The sequence below is a fragment of the Eptatretus burgeri genome, chromosome 5, assembly GCF_056783735.1.
Source record: "Eptatretus burgeri isolate ZD-2024b chromosome 5, Ebu_testis_v1, whole genome shotgun sequence".
Classification (NCBI taxonomy): domain Eukaryota; kingdom Metazoa; phylum Chordata; class Myxini; order Myxiniformes; family Myxinidae; genus Eptatretus; species Eptatretus burgeri.
In genome coordinates this window covers 40305277-40328376 of record NC_140965.1, presented here as the reverse complement: position 1 = coordinate 40328376, position 23100 = coordinate 40305277, and the positions used below count along the sequence as shown (strand labels likewise).

General features: G+C 43.3%; 1 protein-coding gene across 2 annotated transcripts in view; it reads left to right on the top strand.

Moving 5' to 3' along the window:
• Window positions 1–3985: 3985 nt before the first annotated feature.
• The window catches only part of LOC147026292 (syntaxin-binding protein 1-like), a 100555-nt gene continuing 81440 nt past the window's right edge, over window positions 3986–23100 (top strand). Inside the window, exons 1-2 of one of the 2 annotated variants that reach the window (XM_085881559.1) lie at window positions 3986–4256; window positions 20785–20834. In XM_085881559.1, coding sequence (XP_085737685.1) covers window positions 4217–4256; window positions 20785–20834 — 90 coding nt within the window. In that variant the 5' untranslated portion in view covers window positions 3986–4216. The remainder of the gene's footprint in view (window positions 4257–20784; window positions 20835–23100) is intronic. The other variant, XM_085881558.1, reaches the window with a different exon arrangement.

Sequence of the window (23100 nt, the reverse complement as noted above, 5' to 3'; positions counted from 1 at the left end):
GTAGGTAGGTATGTATGTGTGTATGCATGTATGTATGTAGGTATGCATGTATGTATGTAGGTATGTATGTAGGTATGTATGTGTGTATGTATGTATGTAGGTATGTATGTGTATATGTATCTATGTATGTATGTAGGTATGTATGTGTGTATGCATGTATGTATCTAGGTAGGTATGTATGTAGGTATGTATGTGTGTATGTACAGTATGTGAGTATGCATGTATGTATGTGTGCATGTATGGATGTATGTATGTAAGTAGGTATGTATGTGTGTAGGTATGTATGTGGGTATGTATGTATGTGTATGTACGTATGTATGTATGTGTGTATGTATGTAGGTATGTATGTGTGTATTTAGGAATGTATGTAGGTATGTATGTGTGTATGTCGGTATGCATGTATATGTATGTGTGTATGCATGTATGTATGTATGTAGGTATGTATGCATGTATGTATATATGTATGTAGATATGTATGTATGTAGGCATGTGAATGTATGTATGTATGTGTATGTATGTAGGTATGCATATATGTATGTATGTGTGTATGCATGTATGTATGTATGTAGGTAGGTATGTATGTGTGTATGTAAGTATGTATGTATGTATGCATGTATGTATGTATGTAGGTATGTGTATGTAGGTATGTAGTTATGTATGTATGTCTGCATGCATTATGTATGTATATATGTACGTATGCATGTATGTATGTACATATATGTGTGTATGTATGCATGCATGTATGTATGTATGTATGTGGATGGATGTATGGATGTATGCATGTATGTATGTATGTACGTATTCATGTATGTATTACGTATGCATGTATGTATGGATGTATGCATGTATGTATGTATATGTATGTATTTACGTACGTATGCATGTATGTATGTATGTATGTACGTATGTATGTATGTATGTACGTACGTATGCATGTATGTATTACGTATGTATGTATGCATGTATGTATTATGTACGTATGTATGTACGTATGCATGTATGTATGTATGTACATACGTATGTACATATGTATATGTATGTGTGCATGTATGTATGCATATATGTATGCATGTACATATGCATGTACGTATGTATGTATGTGTATGTATGTATGTGTATGTATGTACGTTTGCATGTATGTATGTATGTATGCACGTATGTATGTGTATGTATGTATGTACATATGTATATACTGTATATGTATGTATGTATGTGCGTTTGCATGTATGTATGTATGTATATACTGTATATGTATGTATGTTTGCATGTATGTATGTATGTATGTATGTAATATATATATATATATATATATATATATATATATATATATATGTACGTATGTGTGTATGTATGTATGTATGTATGTATGTATGTACGAATTGCTACGGTTCTCGGAACCGTATGCATACAACATACAGTTGTCCTGAGTCAGTTGTTCCATTAATATACGTGTCGTTCGGTCCCCACCTTTTGTCTATTGGGAAGACGAGGGAGTGTGTTGCGATGGGCTATTCGTTAGGTTATCAAATCATTTTTCCCCTCCATTCCACTTCCCACTCTTTCTCTTTTCACTGCTGACTGCTGAGGTAAATTTTCCTCACTTGCTACCCTCGTTTCGCTGGCCACAGCGTACCACCGTCTATCCAGTGAGTCGTTTTCTGAGGCAAAATCCCAACGTTCGCTATGGAAGCCGCATCGGCATCCACCTTCCCAAACCCAGACACGCGCGGCGTGGGTGGGCCAAACTAGCGTCTGGCCAAAACCTCGCCCAGAAAGGCGGACCACATGAAGGCCCGGTCCAATCAGGATGCTCAGATCGGACAATGACATCGGTTTCGCCATGCCTCCTCCCCGAGCTCCATGATCTATAAAGTACGGAGCAATCCTAAAAGTTGGAGCGAAGTTGGGGTGGATGGAAAGGAAGAAGTAGGTCGGAGTTGTTGGATGCGAAGGTATTGAGTTGAATGGGAAGGTTGTCGTTGGATGGGAAGGTTGTTGTTGTTGTTGTGGGAGGCCGTTGGAAGGAGAAGTGCGAAAGAGAATTGAAGGAGTTGTTGCAAAGGTGTTCCGGCTGCTTGGCTCTGCTTACGTTTCACCTCGACGGCCAGCCTACTGGTCCCCACCGGCACGACCTTGACCAAACGTCTTGTCTGGTCCTGCTACTGCTCAACTCTCGCCATTTTGGACTCCGCTCTCCTCCACTCAAGCTCCTGCTGCAGACACGATTACCACACATGCGGCTGTGGACCGACTGCACAGCTTTTGTCAGGTGCCGCACCACAGAGCATCTCTTACCCCGAAACGCTCAGGTACCAAATAGTGTGACCTCAACTCCTTCCTCCCTCCCTGGCTGCAAAAGTCCTTTGCCTTTTATTGGGTTTATTTTGTCTGAGTGTGTGTTTGAGTGTGTTGGCGCCTGTCCATTAGATAAGCCTGTATAAGATCTTCATTGTTGTGATTGTTATTGCTTTTATTAATCTCGAGTCAAGTCTGCACTGTGTCTGCTTCTGTAAGTTGCTTGTAAAATTGCTGCACCCCACACCTCTCTCACCTTTCCTTTTCCTCGCTTATTATAAATAAATAAAAAATTGTTGAAGAAATGTTCCCAGCTCGCCTTTGTGTTTTCTCTCATTGGTCCAGCATGGTTTGGATCCAAGTCGAGCCGGGTCTTTATTCCCAGCAATCCGTTCCTTCCAGCCGGTACGTCCTTGGCAGTGTCGCTCGGCTGCATCCGATCTGGAAAGGAGATCCGATCCGGTAGAGTGATCCAGTTCGGACAAGGCGTACCGAGGGCGTGGTTCCCTGGTGGTTAAACCGCATGGTTAATTAGGTAACCCGACTCCATAGACGGGAGGACCCTCGGTCACACGGTTGAGTTATTGGCGTTCACGGTCGGTTAAGCGACCCGCCGCGTCACGGAATTATCCGTGTGTGACGGCCTACAATTCCGGGGAGTCTGGTGAGAATCGACGTAGCTTGTATGCATGTATGTATGTATATGTGTGGTCTTCTCACCCCACCGAGTGGTCTTCTCACCCGACCCCGCCGGCCCGCAACAGTATGTATGTATATATGTACGTACGTACGAATGTATCTATGTATGTACGAACATATGTATGTACGAACATATGTATGTATATAATGTATGTATGTATGTATGTACGAACGTATCTATGTACGAACGTATGTATGTATGTATATATGTACATACGTATGAACGTATGTATGTATGTAATGTATGTTTGTATGTTTGTATGTAATGTATGTATGTAATGTACATATGTACGAACGTATGTATGTATGTAATGTACGAACGTATGTATGTATGTAATGTACGAACGTATGTATGTAATGTATGTATATATGTACGTAGGTACGAACGTATCTATGTATGTATGTATGTATGTATGTATGTATGAACATATGTATGTATGTAATGTATGTATTTATATATTTGGCATGGGGCTGGTGCACTTTGAAGGTCCAGTATCTGCAATCGTTTTACAATTGGTCATCGTGACTTTGAATTCCCGGTATATTTGAAATTAATCCGTTTTGAGAGAACGACCAGCGTCATCTACTTCGGAGTGGGACGTTTACTTGGATTCCCGACCCAGCTATAAACTGCCATCCTGGTGTTTCACAGGCAGGGTGATAAATCAACGTGCATGCCGTCCTTCGATGCTCGGATAGACGTTAAACGGGATTCCCGTGTGCCATCATTCGTCGGTGGACGTTAAAGATCCCACGATGTCCTTCACGAAGAGTCGGCGAGCTATCGCCGGCACAATGGCCAAATTCCTGCCGCGAACGAGTTGAACGTCAGTCCTGGGCAGCCTGTTCGTAAAGACTCGCACCAAGCTTCCCCAGGCCGACCGCACAAGAAAGGTGGACAATGGTGGTGCCGTTAAAGAAGACTGAGAACGAAAAGATTGGCGACAGCATCTCGTCGCGAGGACATTTTGAACGCTCCGGTATAGTTAAACGGTCGCAACGAGCACGAGCACGAGCACCTCGTGGGTGCAACGACGTCGCGTTTGGGGGCGTGGCCTCGCGGCTCTGAAGAGGCAGGAATTTTGAAGAAGAAGAGCATTGAGTGAACCGAGAGTCGGAAGGTTTTACTGTGGGAAGATCATCGCAAAAAAAAAAAAAATTTTGAGGAAACAAATTAATCAACGAGACTCGTTCTTCTCCTTGTTGGGGACGCGGTGACAAGATGGCTCCACTGCACGGACTGAAAGGCGTGGTGGGCGACAGTAAGTGTAACTTGCTGGGTTCGTCGTCCGTTCGTCGTGTGACGCCGATGTGAGAGATTCGTTTTGTCGTCGCCGTTCGAGTTCAGTACTCGGTGAACGTGATGAGGCGACGACAGAGGACGGGCCTCGGCGAAGCCTACGGGTTTTCCTAGTTATCGCTCGGCCTCCAGGAAGCTCGACTTCCGTCTCCGCTTTGTTTATGTCCGCGATCGAGTCCGTTCGGTTCACCTTCTTGGGGTCGATGTCGATGTATTTGTCTTTATTTAAATGTTACTTTCGGAAGTACGGATGTTTTTTTTTTTGTTTGTGTTTGTATTTATTGACCGTTCGTGTGTAAACGTGGCGACGGATCGGGATCGGGATCGGGATCGGGATCGGGATCGGACTTGTTTCCGACGTGTTGCGCCACTGGGCGTCGGCTTGTCGCGTCCTCCCCTTGATCCCCGATAAAACCTCCGATGTTTTCACTCCATCGCTCCGATACCGTGTGTTCATGTACGATGTCCATGGACGCTTTGACGTATTAACGGCTTTGTCTGAGTTTGAGAAACGATCTCGCACCTGTTACCTGTTGGTTAATTTGCGAACACCTTTTGCGTTCTCACCTTACGACCTTCCGTTGCGTTGTCAGGGTAACTCATTTATTTGTTATCGGGGTTTTGATCCTTGATCGGGTCGCACTTGTCGATATATTAACGAAACGACCCGGCGATCGCGATGTTAACATGGGCACGGGGAACATGCGCCCCGAGGGCTCGCTGGATTCGCCCCGAGGGCTCGCTGGATTCGCCCCGAGGGCTCGCTGGATTCACCCCAGAGGCTCGCTGGATTCACCCCAGAGGCTCGCTGGATTCGCCCCGAGGGCTCGCTGGATTCGCCCCGAGGGCTCGCTGGATTCGCCCCGCGGGCTCGCTCGATTCGCCCCGAGGGCTCGCTGGATTCGCCCCGCGGGCTCGCTCGATTCGCCCCGCGGGCTCGCTCGATTCGCCCCGCGGGCTCGCTCGATTCGCCCCGCGGGCTCGCTCGATTCGCCCCGCGGGCTCGCTCGATTCGCCCCGCGGGCTCGCTCGATTCGCCCAGCGGGCTCGCTCGATTCGCCCAGCGGGCTCGCTCGATTTACCCCAGAGGCTCGCTGAATTCGCCCGGCGGGCTCGCTCGATTTACCCCAGAGGCTCGCTGAATTCGCCCGGCGGGCTCGCTCGATGCACCCCGCGGGCTCGCTCGATGCGCCCTACGTGGTGATGCTTTGTTCAGTATTTCGTACTTATTACTGAACTCGAAAACAATTCAACAAATTAACAAGTTTTCCACCCAACATGGCGTGCTCATCAAAAAGATGTGATCTCACAAGTCACATTAGGCAAAGCTACTTCCACACTGCTGTCAGTATCATGACTGTGTACAAGTTTAGTGATCCAATCAAGATCAGGTTATTTAGACTTTACTAAACCAGCCAGAAGGTTGATGTTTAAAGCTGGAGCAAAAATTAACCTGGGAGTGCACCATGGCAGTGGTGGGCCAAAATGGCCTCGTTTCCTTGTTTGAGGTCGCACAGGATCTTGCGATGACTACTTCGTCCCATGGCCTCTGTGGACCCTTTGTCGATTTAATTTTCATTCTGCATGTGGAATATTAACACTTCAATGCGATTGGTTTGATTCCCGACAAATTAATTTGCCGTCGAACATGATGTAGAATTGCTGAGGCATAAGCTCTGCTCCTCTCCCCTCCGAGAGAGTGCCCGCTCGGCCAGAGCAGCGTTATTTTTGGATTTAACATCAAGTTGATTAAAAACTGTAATTATTTTATTATGTGTTTGTTTATTTATTTATTTCTTTAATGTGACCACCAACCACGTGTTAGTTACATGCACCATGATGTGGTACAGCAAGTTTTTGGGACAGTTGTCCCAAGAGTATGGAATTTTTATAACCACACACACTGCAGGGGATCAGGATACTTGTTACTTTTGTTTAGTTGATATCAAGAATCAGGATGTTGAGTTATGTTCCATTTTTAGCTCACCTGTTCGAAGAACAGAGAGCTATAGCGATACCCTGGGCGTCGGCATCAGCGTTCGCGTGAAAATGTTAAAGTTTTTGGTGCAAGTTATTTAGAAGCTTGCGATTCATTTAATATGTGTACTTGGATGCTGATATTTTGCATGGAGGTTCATTTGGGGTATATAATTATTGATGTAGTGAAGTTGAAATAAAAAAAAATTCAAATGTTTTAAATTTTTGACCTGTTTTGAACTTAACTTTTTTGTAGCATATCAATGTTAAAGTTTTATGTGCAAGTTATTTCCTTTCTAATGTTTTTATCTTCCACACTATTTTTTACTGATTACAATATACAAATACATATTGGTTCACGAAAAAAATAAGTGACCACTATATTCGTTATTGTTGTGTGTGTCTGTCTGTCTGTCCCGAGCATAGCTCCGTGGGTTTTGATCCGATCCTGATAAAATTTTGGTGGGAGGTTTATATCATGATATAGTTGTGTTTTCCTGAGAATGGGCGTGGTGCGCCCATTATGGGTGGAGCCGCGCCCATGATGGGTGGAGCCACGCCCAAAAAAAACATGTTTTTAAGGGGTAGCCGATTTGAATCTTCTCCTAGGGGGTTTGTCGAATCTGGCAGGGGTTTCTGTATTTGGTTAGTTTCACCTGCATAGCCCCATGGAGGTCGATTTTTCATTTTCGTCACAACGTCACGAACTTAGAAAATTTCGAATTTTCACATAAAAATCCATCTTCTCCGAGGGGTTTGTCGAATCTGGCAGGGGTTTTGGTATTTGGATAGCCCAATGGCACCTGCATAGCCCCATGGAGCTCGATTTTTATTTATTTATTTATTTTTATTTCTTCATTTTTGTCCCAAGTTTAAGATCACAAGGTCACAAACTTAGAAAATTGCGAGTTTTGACATAAAAATCATACGACCGCCCAAACTTTGAGAGCTAGGATGACAATATTTTTTTATGCATACTCTTGAGGTCATTCCCCACCTAAAGTCTTGAAATCATTTTGCTCTATCTCGAACACCTTGCCCGTGGCGCCCCCTTCAAGTTTGTTTTTACGCTGATTTCATCAAAGTATGGTTAATCCGAGGAGTGCGAAATGCCATATAGCCTATATGACGTTGTATTGTTCCTGGAATGTTCCAGAGGAAGTTTTGCACCAAAGGTCATAATCCTTGACCTCTGACCTTTAAGTTCACAAAGGTCACATTTTCAAAGTTGTGGGAATCGAACCGGGTTTTCAACCTCCTTCGAACTAACTCCAATAAGCTATGGCACGTATCCTGTTTCCTTATTTAATGTCCACAACATTGTTTTGTAACCTTTAAAGGTTATGCAAAGGTCAAATTTTGAAAGTTGTTGAACGAAACCGGGTTTTCGACATTTTGCAGCTAATAACCTGTCACTCGTACCACATCATGTTGATCATTTTTATAACTTGGTCAAACATTATCACATTGTTTCAGAAGTCAAGGATGAGACGATCTACATCGTCTAATACCGCTCGTGAACTATCGTCGTCTTCAGACTTGTATTGCTTTAAAATTATTTAGTTCAAACTTCACTGCAATGCTTTATAAAAATATTATTAGGCTCGTCTTTTAAAAACGATAAATGTATAAACAGGTGAGCATTGGGTGGCTTTGACACCAACTCTGGTTATACAGTGGAAAATCGATATAACGCTCACGGGTGGGGTCCAAAGTGACTAGGGCGTTATAAATGATACAGCGCTATACTGATGCAGTGAGAAATATTTTATATTACAGAAAAACCAGAGCCAAAACACGTGGACATGTACGTCCGCCATCTTGGATTGTTGGGGTTGATGACGAAGCGGTCAAGTTATTTTCTTTTTTTTTTAAACAAGAAATAAACACAGGAATTGAATGCATATAGAATATATTTTATTTTTTTATGTACAATCGAACATTACTTACAAAAGAAAAAATACAAAATGTACATTATCACTTAAATCGGTAAAATATTTTATGCTTCCTTAATCACAAAACTAACTTTGTCTCTATTTTCTCACTTTTTTTGAATTTAAACATGAAATAGTAGTATTTTTTGGGGTCCAAGGTGTATGAGCGTTATATCAGTACAAGCACTATAACGCTAAGCGTTATATCGATTTTCCACTGTATCTGCAGTAAAAGCAGTCAGAATGATTAGTTGCATTACTTACCTGCAATATATGCTTAAATTAGGAGTCCATCATTGCATACAAGCAGCCCAGCAGTAATGTTAACAATAGCTGTTATGGTAGGAGGCCCTCCCATTAGGAATGGTTCATCCTACCCGTATAATAACAAGTAACGGAGGGAGGCTGCACCCAGGAGCACCCCATTGTAATATGCTAGCTGTCTGGTCTGCATTTAGGTTGGGTTTTTATTATCTTGCCAAAACGAAGTTTTTGCAAGATATGTTGGTCAGCTTGTATGTTTTTTTTATTTTATTTTTTTTGTTTGTCTGTAATCACGTATAAAAAATTCTGCAGAGCACAGTTATCATTGGAAATTTTTGTAACTTCGCATATCAGAGGCCTATAGAGGTCCCTTTCAGCGCATACAATTTTGAAGGTCAAGGTCACTTTGTCGCAAATCAGGGGAGTCGACGAAACCCTTATTTTTTGAGTAATTTTGATCGGATAGTCTTCAAACTTCATGGGAATATAGTTCATGGTCTGGCACTCAGCTGATTCATTTTTGGTGGCGATTGGCCTTGACCTTCATGGTTAGCGCCTTAGGTCAAACATATTTGACCCTAAGGTCAAATTTTCAAGTTTTAGGAACCATATCATGTAGTACCTCAAATTGAACAGCTCGATGAGTGCTTTCTAGATATGTCAAGCTTGAGACATTATGACGTCATTTGGTGCCGTTATGAGGCAAAAGCATATTTTTCATGGTTACTCTGTAGAACGATTCTCATCGGAATCTCTCGTAGGCGATATTCCTCAAGGAGTCGCTCCTGGTGGATAGCAGCTCTGTTCACCTCAGTGTGACCTTAAAGAAGTCACACGTGGTCACCTTTTGGCAAGATACGGGTCACCCTGTGGGTGACATTGGTTTATTAAAATATTGATAGAAACATTATTCCACCTTGATATTTGACACTTTTGTAAACTTGAATATGCTCTTTCCAATGGTTAACAATTTGAAGTGGTATACCTTGTCATATATTTGCAATCCTCACCTGAATTTTGGGGAAAAATGAAAATTTTCAATTTTTGAGGGATCATGACTATTATATATGACTGATTAAGAAAAGTAAACATGTATTTGAATACTACTACCATACAGTTATTACCTGAAAAAATTTCAAGCTTCTGGGATGGGTAAATAAAAATATATGGGGTCTCAAAGTTTGGTTTTCATACAATTCCAACATTTTTTTTTTCTGAATTTCAACTGATCAGGTCATAAAAATTAATAGAGGTATACTCCGTTTTATGTTTGTTTCTTACAGAGCAGTTATAGAAGAATAATCTCTGAAAATTTCAAGGCTCTAGCATTAATATTTTAAAAAAGTTGTGGGAGTTTAAAAGTAGCAGTTCATTTTGTGATGCTCGCAACGACCATAAAAATAGGGCCACAACCACATTTTCAAACCTCAATATCTCGGAGTTGACCGCATCTATGGACCTAAAATTTTACGCAGCTTCATTTTGATACCTGGGAACTATTTTGTGAAAGTTTAAAGTAAATCTGAGCGGGTCAACTGAGAGGCCTCCGGTGATATGAGGTGGAATGACTCTAATGTAGCATTGGATGTTCTTTTGTGGGAGTGCTTCGATGGGACTACACAGACCTGATTGGTCAAATGGAAATCTCGTATGTCCAACTTTTTGTATTTCCTGTTTTATATACTTTTTCTTTACTGTTTGTAGGATTTGTTTTTTTGCATCAGTCAAGACTTTCATAAGAGCAGCATGCAATATGAGGACAGTGGCAAAGAGGAAGGGAAGTTGTATAAAGCTTAATATAGTGTCAAGGTTATAGAATGCTTATACTTTTCATGTTGAGAACCATCCCTGTGGAGGTTGCCATTCCATTTCAGGGTATTCTAGGTTGGGGTAGAAATTAGAAATCTGAAATCTGGCTCGGGTGTTGCAACACAATGCCCTACTCTTGCATGAAAACCTTGTGGAATCTTCAATCAACTATCCATGGAGAAAATACTGTTGCGGATTCGCGCCCGCCGGCGTGCGAACGGCCACGTAACTCGAATCGCGGCACGTCGCCCACCGGACGGACAATCCCGTCGTGACCCTCTCAGACTAATGCCGGGAACTAGTCACGGGTGGGCCTTTCGGCCTCACCACGATCGTGCCAATCGGCCCCCCGCGTGGGATAGGGTTGCTTGCCAAATTCGACCTACCTAAGTACCCACACGGAGGGTAGACCGGGCGATCGCAGGTCGACTTCGGACACGGGCCACTTTAAGCGACCCGTTCCGTACTATCGAGATAACCGAGCGGTGTTATCGTCAACCCCGACGGTTCGATTAATTATCGGGCGTTTTAGCCCACGACCAACCCTTTACGTGAAGTAAGATGGAGATTCAATTAGAGAAAAGACGAAGCGAAACGGGAGAAACAGTTCAACATAGAGCACATTTATTTCGCGATGAACGGAAAGCACACATATACAATTACACCAAAAGCAAATGTAAAAGAAGAAGAAACACACAATAATGCACAAAAAGCAAATGTAAAAGCAAAACACAATGCAGATCTAACCGACTACCGAGCACACGGCAACACTTGTACAGTTTTACTTCACAGACGGCGCCGACAACACATATACTCAAAGCAAAAGAAAAGGACCACCCTCAAGGATGATGGGGGCAGACGGGCCTGGGGCCGAGACCGCGTCGGGCCTACCCGTCTGATGAGCCGCAAAATGGCGGTGGCGCCCCGACTCCGCGGGCCTCGCGGACAGTGTCTGGAATGGGGTGGGAACGGGGCCCCCTTCTCGCACTATCTCAGCGCGGGGGGAAACAGGAGGGGGTTGTTGATGCTCGGGGGAAGGAGGATATCTCCCTGGCTCGGGTCCCGCGACTAGCGTCTCCACCACGACCTCGGTCGCGTTACCGGCCTCTCCTCTCCGCAGCTCCCCGACTCTGCCACGAGCACCCCCTCGACTGCCTTCGCCGCCGCCACCTCTCCAACTCTCCACAGCTCCGTCCAACTGCCTTCTCCGACTCCTCTCTTGACTGGCTCTTCCCAACTCAACTCCGAACTCCACTTGACTGACTCAACTACGGGCGAACGCGGCCCTTTATAGCCCCCGTGGCTTCGCTCCTTCACCTTCGACCCTTTACCTCCGACCCTTCACCTCTAACTGGCTCCCCATTGGACCGAGGAAAAGTGGGCGTGAATGCTTTTTGATCCACGAATCTGCATATAGCGACCACACTCCGACGCACCTGGAGGCGGGGCCAAATCGCCCCACGCTCGCCGATAGGACGGAACAGAAGTGGGCGTGAGTAGTTTTTGATCTGATTGCTTCGGAAAGGCCGGCGCCTTTGCACCCGCTGCTCGGTGCGCGCCCTGCACGAGTCCAGTATCGGTGCCCACAAGCGGCGCGGGAATGGTGGTGATGCGATGGTTGCGAGGGCGAGTTGTGACGGTAAAGGTCGTGGCTGTTGTTGTGAAGCGGCGTTGCGGTTGGTGGTTGTTGTGTGATTGCTGTTGAGACGTGGTTGGTGGTGGTAGTAATGGTAGTAATGGCGGCTGGTCCAAAATAAAGATAGTAAAAGAAAAACGGCTATCTCGAGGGGTCGCAGCCCGAATGAATGACATTTATTCCCTCTAAACAACGGGTTTGGGCCTAACTACACATATACTTACAGAGATATCTCACCTAAGGGACCTGAATGGTGGTTTGCGAATTTCGTCAACCACAACAATACGTTTGATACCAATGACGTCTTGGGTGACGTGTCCAATCAAAGTGGGGCAGCTTGGGCCCGAGCATAACTCCTTACAGTTGTAAAGCTTGTGTCTAGTTACCTCCGCCCACCGAAAGTGGACGGAGGTTGTTCTTCCACTTTGTTTGTCTGTCTTTGTGTGCAGGATATCTCAAAAAGTTGTGGATTGATTCGGATGAAACTAGGTGGACAGGTTGGGTGTGTGGCAAAGACAAATTGATTCAATTTTGGTGAAGATCCGAATCCGGATCTGGATACGAGTTGTTTAATTTTTAACCGATTCTTCACCCTTGAGAGATAGGGCCAAAAACTATATAATACTGTATAGTCTACAGTATGATATTTCAAAAATGTAATGGGCCCGATATGTTCTCGTGGATTAGGCATTGCGTGACAGAAGTATGCGCTCTACCAAGTGCCCTTCTAGTTTTAGCTCTGTTCTGAGCCACCCTTTCCAGTTCTTCCACCATAAGTGCACTACTCCCTCCTGGCCAGTCCAGATTTCTTTGGTGATGTCTTGTATCCATTTCTGGAGCAAGAATGTTTTTACACGGTGGCTTACTAACTCGACGCACAACTCTTCTCCTTTATCCAAACTTGGGACTGGCTGGTTTGCTCGAGCGAGTTAACCAGGTGGAGTTGTGATCTCCAATGCCCACCATCAAATGCTTAGTCGATGGCACACCATGTTGAACATCTTTCTAAAAACACACATTGGTGTAATGTTTTGCCTACAAAGCACCAAGTTGACCATTTATCGTCGTTTCCAGAATCTATTACCGACTCGGCTCTTTTTCTGAGCTATCCTGCCAGCCCATGCATTGTGCAGTGATGGATAATTTAAATTTGTGGCTGATTGGTTATCTTGCTCTCTTTTCCTTTTCCTCCATCATTTCTTTGACAAGCTAGAATGGGGCACAGTAGAGCTCATACCCACCAGGTTGAACAGTTTACATTTTGTATCCCACTGATAGGCCAGATCTGCATTCAGACCTGAACCAAAATCTAATCAGCTTGTTATTGTCACCGAACCAATTCATTGTCATAATCCATCCACAACTTTTTGAAATATCGTTTTTGTGCCTGTCTCTCAATGGTGAAGAATCACTGAGGAATGATTTTTTTTGTTTGTTTGTTTTTTAAAATCTTATCGAGATCCGGATCTGGATCATCACCAAAATCTAATCAATTCGTCCTTGTCAGGCACCCAACCTGTCCACCAAGTTTCAGCCGAATCCGTCCACAACCTTTTGAGATGTACGACTCAGACTGGGGTGAAAACATTTAACCTGTGTCTACCTTTGGTGGTGGAGGTAATGACAGCAATTCAGTTTCGGATGACTGTGCTGTTTCGTGCTTCACCGTGGAGGTACCAGAAGATGATGCTCACGGTAACGGGTAGTTTTCTTTCTTTGCAGAGTGCCATTTGGCTGGCTTTTACGCTAATGGGCATTTTGTCAATACGATCAATGATTGGCTTGCAAGTCCAGTGTAGGGATGGCACAGGGGTCGTGCCACTTACCTTTTGAGCTGTCTCGTCTTGTCAAGTTTCACTCTTGGCCTGAGCTGACTCGACTGTCGGATCGGTGATTTACAGGAAGTGTGCGGTCGTGTCCGCACATTGCCGGTAAAGGCACTCTGCCCACACACTTGAGCTGGTAGCCTGACCCCTAATACTACTTGGTGGATGTTTGGCCACCCCTTGGTGTCTTTTGACAGAGTAGGTGAGTTATCTCGAGCACCCTGGCCAAATTTTTAATTCCTGCCAGCTTCATTCGAGCATCATGCCTGGCCAGTTGGTTCATGAAGGGCTTGGGCCAAGCGTGCCTGCTCTTTTGAGCCACCAACCGCAACCTAATGGGAACTGGCATAAGGAGGAGAGCAGTGATTTGCAAATTGCATGGTAATTATACACAGGGGGAAGCTATTATCCATCGTCTAGCTTGTGCTGACGGATGCTCGGCACCTGTCGGCACAGTCTGTCATCTTGTACTGCTGAGTGCAATAGTCTGTATTTGTGTTTCGAGGATGGTTATGTTGCATGAATAATTTGGTTTGTATGGCTTTCTTGCCATTGCTTTGTAGCTTTTTTATTTTTTAAATTTTATTTGTTGTTTGTTCTAATTCTTCATTGAAGTTGCTAATGAATTCCCTTTTTGATTCCTTTTAGGCATGTGGTTACATCACGGATATATACCATTCTTTTGATGATGTTTCAGCGGAACCATGACACAAATTAAAAAACAAAAGCAAATCCACGTAGTTGAGGTTGGAGTTGCTTACAGTCTTTAAGGGTCGTGGGAAAGCATAATTGATTGTTGTACGTACAGCCATACGTGGTCATGGAGGAGTTTTATGTCGGAGGGGAAAGTGCGTCATAAATTGACAGATAATGGAGAAATGAACCAACAAATTTCCGACACGTTTAGGCAGTGGAAAGGGTTTTTTGATCAAGGTGAGATTTGGCATGGTGTCTGAAAGCTCCTGAGAAGGCTTGGTCGGCAATTCCAAGACTAGACTGTCATTTTATTTTAACCTGGGATCCCAGTTCCATAAACGGAACAATTGGCAAATGAATGAGGATTGTGTTGCATGTAAAAAAAAAAAAAAATATATATATATATATATATTATTTCTATATTTTTTATGATTTATCCATAACAGGGTGCCCACTGTTAGCAAATTAATGGTTTTACAGCTGAGAACCAACCCTGGACAGGTTGCCGTTCTGCTGCAGGTTGCTGCAGGTTGCTTTAGGTTGAGATGGGTTGATTTCTCTCAGGGTACCAATGCATAAATGGCGTGCTCTTTTTCAAAAAGCACTGTGGCGTCTTTTACGTTCATCAGCAAATACTGTAGGATGGGACAGGATGTCTCTCCAGAGGACGGGAACATTCGTTGATGCAAGCAAAGCACCTGGGTGGCAGGTTATGGTTAGGTTGGGAATCTAATCGAGACTACACAGCTCAAAATAGAGTATGTCTTGGCTGTCCTGTAAGTTTAACACCGATAGGCATACATAGCAACTCTCGAGTTGAATGAGGAGAGTTTGGCGTTGGCAGATGATTGTGTATATCGAGAGACAGAGAGACAGAGAGACGTGGAGACGTGGAGACGTGGAGACGTGGAGACGTGGAGACGTGGAGACGTGGAGACATGGAGACGTGGAGACATGGAGACATGGAGACATGGAGACAAAAGGCCTTACAGCATCATCTTAGTTTTTAAGAAGGTCACAATAACCGCAGGGTCTTTGTTATTAACACCGTACAAGAGTTGTGTGTGAGTTTGAGGGACACCAGACCTTAATGGGAGTGGAGGAACTTGACTGCACGTTCATGAGAATTGCCTGGTGACTTTACTTTGGCTTGCATCTTGGCTATATTGTCAGACCTGAACAGGTGGTTAATGATGAGTGGAATTCCAGATGTTTTTCTCAAACAGTTTTCAAAGAATTGTGCAGTCGGGTTTTTGTGGTGGTTGTGGTGTTGCTTGAGGTTGGGCTCCATCGTTATTGGTTTTTTTTGTTGTTTTTTTTTCCTCCTGAAGTATCATATACCAGTGGGCTCACACTGGTGTATATATAGGTTTAAATTTTTTTTTTTTAAACCACAGGTTCCAAAAATACGTAAAGGTCCAATACGTATTCATATATGACATAGACATCATTGACGCACGGTATTTTTCAAAGTATTCCCACACAGGGCTTTTTTATTTTTATTTTCCCCCCATGATGAGAACAGTTATTTTACTTCCAACTTCAACTTGTATTACAATTGATTTGCAATACCGGTATGACTATCGCGAATCAACGTGTCTGTAATCAGCACAGGCTTTTCAAAGAACACCCAATTTCATATGAAATAACCGATTGGCAAGTGCTTTGAAAACAACCATGATGGCAAAGAAAAACGTGGTTACTTGTGTGTTGCTTGTGTATTGAGGATTAAAAGTAAAGACCTACTGTATTTACTTCCTGGTACTTTATGCGTGCGCGCGTTTGTGTCAGAGACTTTTTCGGGCATATATTTCCAATTGTTTCTGAAAGCATAATTACCCTCACCAGAGGAGAGGTTGTTGCATTTGTCTCTGTTTGTCTATCCGCACAATTTGAGAGTTTTTCTCTGCAACCTCTTGTTGGATTGACACAATTTTTATCATAGGACCGACTACTCGTGTAGAATGTTTTAATTATAATTGACGTCATAGATCGCGTGTGGCAGCCATGTTGGAAAACTTTGGATTTCTGTATCTCCGAAACCTCAACAAGTTAAAAAAAAATTGAAATGTGGCACATGGCAAGTACTCCGCATGGGGAGCGTGTGATTAAAAAAAAAAAAATTATTACTAGTTTTTATTTTTATTTTCATGATGTCAAAGGTGCCTTCATTGTGATGTCATAATTGCATATCTAAAATGCTACATCCAATCGGTATGAAAATTTTTGTGGGTAATCTAGGGATAAATTGGTCGAAAGAAAAAAAAATGATGTAATCGGTCATGTGGTTCGGTAGCCATATTGTTTAAACCCCCCCCCCAAAAACCTTCAAAAATCTTCTCTGAAATGGCAAAACAGATCAAGGCTAAATTTTACAGGCATGACCACCTATCCATGAGGAGCAAAACGTTCACACCTATGACATCATAGGTCACGTGATTTGGCAGCTATATTAGATTTCCCCTAAAATCTTTTTAAATCTTCTCTGGAACAGCTCAGCAGATCGAGGGGAAACTTCACACACATTTCCCAAGCCTTGGGGATACTGGGGTGTTCATGAATAATTGATAGGTCACTTGGTCTGGCAGCCATATTGGATTCATCGAAAATCTTGAATCTTTTTTTTTTCTCTTAAACCGCTTCATCGATCGGCGTGAAACTTCACAATTATGATCTAGGAGTGATTGGGAATACAGGTTTTAAATTTCAACATGAATGGATGCATGGTCTGGCAGCCACAATTTTTTTATTTTTTTTTAATCTTGGTTCTTTTTATTTTATTTTTGTTTGTGAATAAGGCTCACTTGGCTGTGCCTGGATGGGTTTGAGGGTAGAGGAATAGCAGCTCAAATGTGAATCCTATCCAGGTTCCACCTGATGACTTCATCTTTGCTTTTTGCTTGTTTGGGTTCCTTCTGATGACTCCAATGCATGACTGTACCTATTTGGTCTTCCATTTGATTTGAATTGAATATATTTTAAACCAATTCTGAATTCAGTTAAATAATAATAAACGTCATGGGTCTGGGTCAGGTGTTCAATCAAAGTGGGATGTCTTGGTTACCAAGTCATCACTGCCAGCAGTTATAAAGTGGTAGTTCTAGTTCTGTCTATTATTAATTATGTAACATCAGTACACAACCACTACACAAACGATACAAAAAACAATTCCTGGTGAGGGTCTGCAATCTCTGCTCTTTTTCTTGTTATATATTGAGTATGCCAACACTCATTAATTACCTAAAAGACAATTATGTACTTCAAGAATATGTTTGTCCTGTTTCAGTTATTTAATGAATCCAACTAACTAAAACTTGAGGAAAACAAGGAGCTGGTACTCCCGTCTTTTGGGTGGTATGAGGAATAGATCTGCGTCATATGAAAGCTAAATCTTAAACTATTTTTGAAATATCACGTACAGGAACAGATGATCTGTTGGACAAAGCTCATTTTAGTGTTGTCCGAACATCTCCGACCTTGTGGGAGCATCGAGGGACAACAAAAATGGCACTCGTTAGAGTGCATACCTCCAGGCTGAACAGTTTAAGTTTTGTATCCCACTGATAGGCCAGTCCTTAACCAAGATCTTACTGCCTTATTCTTGTTGTCTGCCCAACTCATCCACCAAGTTTTGTCATAACCCATCCACAACTTTGTAAGAACATGCTAAAAATAGTTTTTGGCTCTATCTCTCAATTGTGAAGAATCACTTTTAAAATTCTGGAATCTGGATTTTTACTAAAATGTAATCAATTCGCCCTTGTCACACCCCCAACCTGTCCACCAAGTTTCGTCTGAATCCGTACTTAACTTTTTGAGATATCCTACTCGCAAACGATGAATACATAACGTCCGTCCACCTTCAGTGGCGGATGTAATAGAAATTCGGTCCATTTCAAGCGATGCAAATCATCGACGTCACTGAGGAATACCCAGATATTCCTCAACAACCACAATTATTCCCACCTTGTGGAGTCGGCCAAGGAACGTTGTTGGCCCAAGTCTACGTACGGACTGGCTGACTTGCCCTGATGTTTGATTCAATAGGTTAGAGCAGAAATTTTGAATTTGGTCAAGGTGTCAGCAATAACTCACCTCAGCTCTTCATGGAGGACACAGTTTGATGTTTAACATCCACCATCTGATGTTATTAGACAAGATGCCCAGTTTAACGTCCATCTGGTCATTCACAGATCGGGCAAGGCATCAATGTAACACCTGGATGACAGTTTATAACTAAATCGGCATTAGAACCAATGTAACAGTTCAGAGGTGAGTGCACTTATCTTTTGGCTATCCTACTGCGTGCGTGCGTGCGTCCTTTGTGTTGTCTTAATTGCCCTTCTGAATATTGTTGCGAACATACAAGTAAACCGGGGCCATCGTTGTACTGTTTATGGTATGATAATTGTGCAATGACACTTGATCTTGTATCAGGTGTTAAAATATGCTTTGACGAGGGAAACCAATATCAAGTATGTGCTAATAAAGGTACATTCGATAATTTCATATCTGAGCAAATTATTAAAATGAAATGTTTTGTATAATTTTCAAGTTTATCCTGATGTTTATTGCACGCACGCACGCACGCACGCACGCACGCACACACACACACACACACACCTTGTACATCCATGGCTGCACTGTCTTCTTGTACCTGACTATTGAATATGTCTGCTACCTTGCCTTACCTTTGTTTATTTCTGTGGCAACATTCATCCCATTGTCCCCCAACTCCACCTCATCTCCATGGAATATACAATGGGGAGAACAAGTATGTGATACACTGCTGATTTTGCAGGTTTTCCCACTAACAAAGCACGGAGAGGTCTGTAATTTTTTATCATAGGTACACTTCAACTGTGAAAGAGGGAAACTAAAACAAATCCTGAAAATCACATTTTATGATTTTTAAAAATAATTAATTTGCATTTTATTGCATGAAATAAGTATTTGATCACCTACCAACCAGTAAGGATTCCGGCTCTCACAGACCTGTTAGTTTTGTCTTTAAGAAGCCCTCCCATTCTCCACTCATTACCTGTATTAACTGCACCTGTTTGAACTTGTTATCTGCATAAAAGACAGCTGTCCACACTCAATCAATCAGACTCCAACCTCTCCACAATGGGCAAGATCAGAGAGCTGTCTAAAGACATCAGGGACAAAATTGTAGACTTGCACAAGGCTGGGATGGGCTACAGGACAATAGGCAAGCAGCTTGGTGAGAAGGCAACAACTGTTGGCGCAATTATTAGAAAATGGAAGAAGTTCAAAATAACAGTCAATCTCCCTCGGTCTGGGGCTCCATGCAAGATCTCACCTCGTGGAGCCTCAATGATCATGAGAAAGGTGAGGGATCAGCCCAGAACTACACGGCAGGACCTGGTCAATGACCTGAAGAGAGCTGCGTCCACAGTATCAAAGAAAACCATAAGTAACACACTATGCCGTCATGGATTAAATTCCTGCAGCGCATGCAAGGTCCTTCTGCTCAAGCCAGCGCATGTCCAGGCCCGTCTGAAGTTTGCCAATGACCATCTGGGTGATCCAGAGGAGGAATGGGAGAAGGTCATGTGGTCTGATGAGACCAAAATAGAGCCTTTTGGTTTAAACTCCACTTGCCGTGTTTGGAGGAAGAAGAAGGATGAGTACTACCCCAAGAACACCATCCCAACCGTGAAGCATGGAGGTGGAAACATCATTCTTTGGGGATGCTTTTCTGCAAAGGGGACAGGACGACTGCACCGTATTGAGGGGAGGATGGATGGGGCCATGTATCGTGAGATCTTGGCCAACAACCTCCTTCCCTCAACAAGAGCATTGAAGATGGGGAGTGGCTGGGTCTTCCAGCATGACAACGACCCAAAACACACAGCCAGGGCAACTAAGGAGTGGCAACTAACGTAAGAAGCATCTCAAGCTCCTGGCGTGGCCTAGCCAGTCTCCAGACCTGAACCCATTAGAAAATCTTTGGAGGGAGCTGAAAGTCTGTGTTGCCCAGCGACAGCCCCGAAACCTGAAGGATCTGGAGAAGATTTGTGTGGAGGAGTGGGCCAAAATCCCTCCTGCAGTCTGTGCAAACCTGGTTAAGAACTACAGAAAACGTCTGATCTCTGTAATTGCAAACAAAGGTTTGGATTTTTGTTTTAGATTCCATCTTTCACAGTTGAAGTGTACCTATGATAAAAATTACAGACCTCTCGGTGCTTTGTAAGTGGAAAAACCTGCAAAATCGGCAGTGTATCAAATACTTGTTCTCCCCACTGTATTTGTTTGCTTTGCCCCTGTATAGATTGCTAATTACACACAGTTGAAATATAATGCTGTATGCGATGACATTTGCAGAGATCTTGACTGATGTCATCCAGAAGGTGAAAAAGAAAGGAGAATGGAAGGTAAGAGTATCAATTGAGAGCTGGAGATGCATTTTAATCAGAGTAATTTGATTGTCATTAAGAACAAAGAACAAACTTCTGCTTTTGGCGTATGATGACACTATTGCAGTGCTGAAGGAAAACGAGTGGAGTCGGCTGTGGTGGTGCCGTTTCAAATGTCACCACAGCCTACTCTGCTTACGAGAAGGCTGACTGCCTCAATTCTGTTTGCTCCTAAATGTTGTGTCCCCAACCTGTCGCTCCCTCGCACCCAACTGCTCTTGGACTGTCTTTTTCACCTGAGAAGATGGACAAGTTTCTGGCAACCATCGTCTGATTTGGCAGCAAGACCAGGTGGCATCAGTTCACCTGTGCTAAAAACCTGCTCCGCTACTCTTACAATCCTCTTTCTGCTCTTTTCACCCTATCATTTGCTCGAGGTCATCTTGCGTCTGCATGGAAATCAGCCAACATCACTGCATTGCAGTGCATTAAAAAAGGGTGACATACAGTATTAGCTTGCTTCAAATCATCAGCAAGGTCATGGAATTAATCATCACAATTGAGATAAAATCCTTCTTTCTCTCCAATGACCTTATCTCGGGTCATCAATTTGAATTCAGACCAAGTCATTACTTTGGACATGCTGCTGCTACTCTCCCAACAATGGATGGAGGCCCTCAATATCAGGCATCAATCAGGGCTGTCTCCTTAGACATGTCTCGAGCTTTTGAATGTTTGGCATCCCACCTTGCTCTCCAAACTCGATGCAAGGATACTCTCCAGAGAGTATCCAAGGACAACTCCACTCTTGCATTACTGACTTCTACTCGCAGCCAATGTGTGGCTCTGGAATTTTCAAGGCAGTGTTCTCGGTGCCACCCTATTCCTAATCTTTATCAACTATCTCTTTGACTCTCTGGAAAGTCCTCGTTATCTCTCTTTGCTGACTCGACCCTCTGCCATGACATCCTTCCGATAGGTGTCAGTAACATAAGAGTGGAGTGCCGTTACATCGGTAATAAAAGAGTGGAGTTTGCTTTGGATGCCATAGGCAGAGAGTTTGCAGAGGAAGGCAGGATGCCATATTACAGGGTGCCCCACAGAAAACCAGGAAAATTGGTACAGTTTATTTAAAACAAAACAAAAGCAAACTTAGATGTAATGTAAAACAAAGATGCACTTTATTTTCAAACAAAACAAAAGCAAACTTAGATGTAGTGTAAAACAAAGATACACTTTATTATATGTTAGTTTATTGATATGGTAAAATACGGCAAAATAAATCTCAACTTCCTGGTTTTCTGTGGGCACCCTGTATATAGAATGCTCAGGATAAGTCAAAAGAGACTGCCCTGATCTGATGTCTGATATTGAGGGCCTCCATCCATTCTTGGGAGACTACGAGCAGTCTATCCGAGGTGGAGTGATGTGGTCTGAATCCGATTTGGTGATCTGAGATGTTGTTGGAGAAAAAGGGAAGTTTCATATCAATTGTGATGATGGATTACATGACCTTGCTGATGATTGGAAGGAAGTGAATAGGTCTATAGTTAAGGGGATCCGTTTTTGCACCATGTTTATGTAATGCGATGATTTTGACTGATTTCCACGTAGATGGAATATGTCCTCGGGAAAATGATAAGGTGAAAAGGGCAGAGAGAGGATATGCAATAGCATATTTTTAGGGCACGTGAGCTGATGCCATCCGGTCCAGTTGCTGAATCAGAGTCGAGCGTTACCAGAAACTGCAACATCTGAGGTGAAAAAGACAGAGTCCAGGAGCAGTCACGTGGGTGCAACTGGGTAGGGTGGGTACAGAGAGTGAGGAGTTGTGGACGCAACATCTGGAAGCAAACACCGAATTGAGGCATTTGACCTTCTCATCATTGAAATCTGCCGTAGTGCCATTTGAAGGGGAGCACACTCTTGAAAGACTTGATGAGGCACTCCGAGATTTTAGATGGGGACGGGGGGGGGGGGATAAGTTTGAAAGTTCAGTCTTGAGGTTGGAAAGATGTTGTTTTCTGGCTCTCCTGAGAGGGCTTGTGTATTGATCTGTGGTTGCTTTCAGTTGGATTTGTCTTCCAGGAGGAGAATGCAAATTATTTAGTTCTTAAATCAGCAATGTTCACCATATGTGTGGGTTTCTGCTAATATGTTATTTGTTTGATGATGATAAATGCAGTTTTAAAACTAGAAGGGCACTCGGTGGAGCACATACCTCCGCCAAACGATGCCTGATCCACGACTTTGTGAGCGAGGAGACGTGGGGGAAAAAACATGT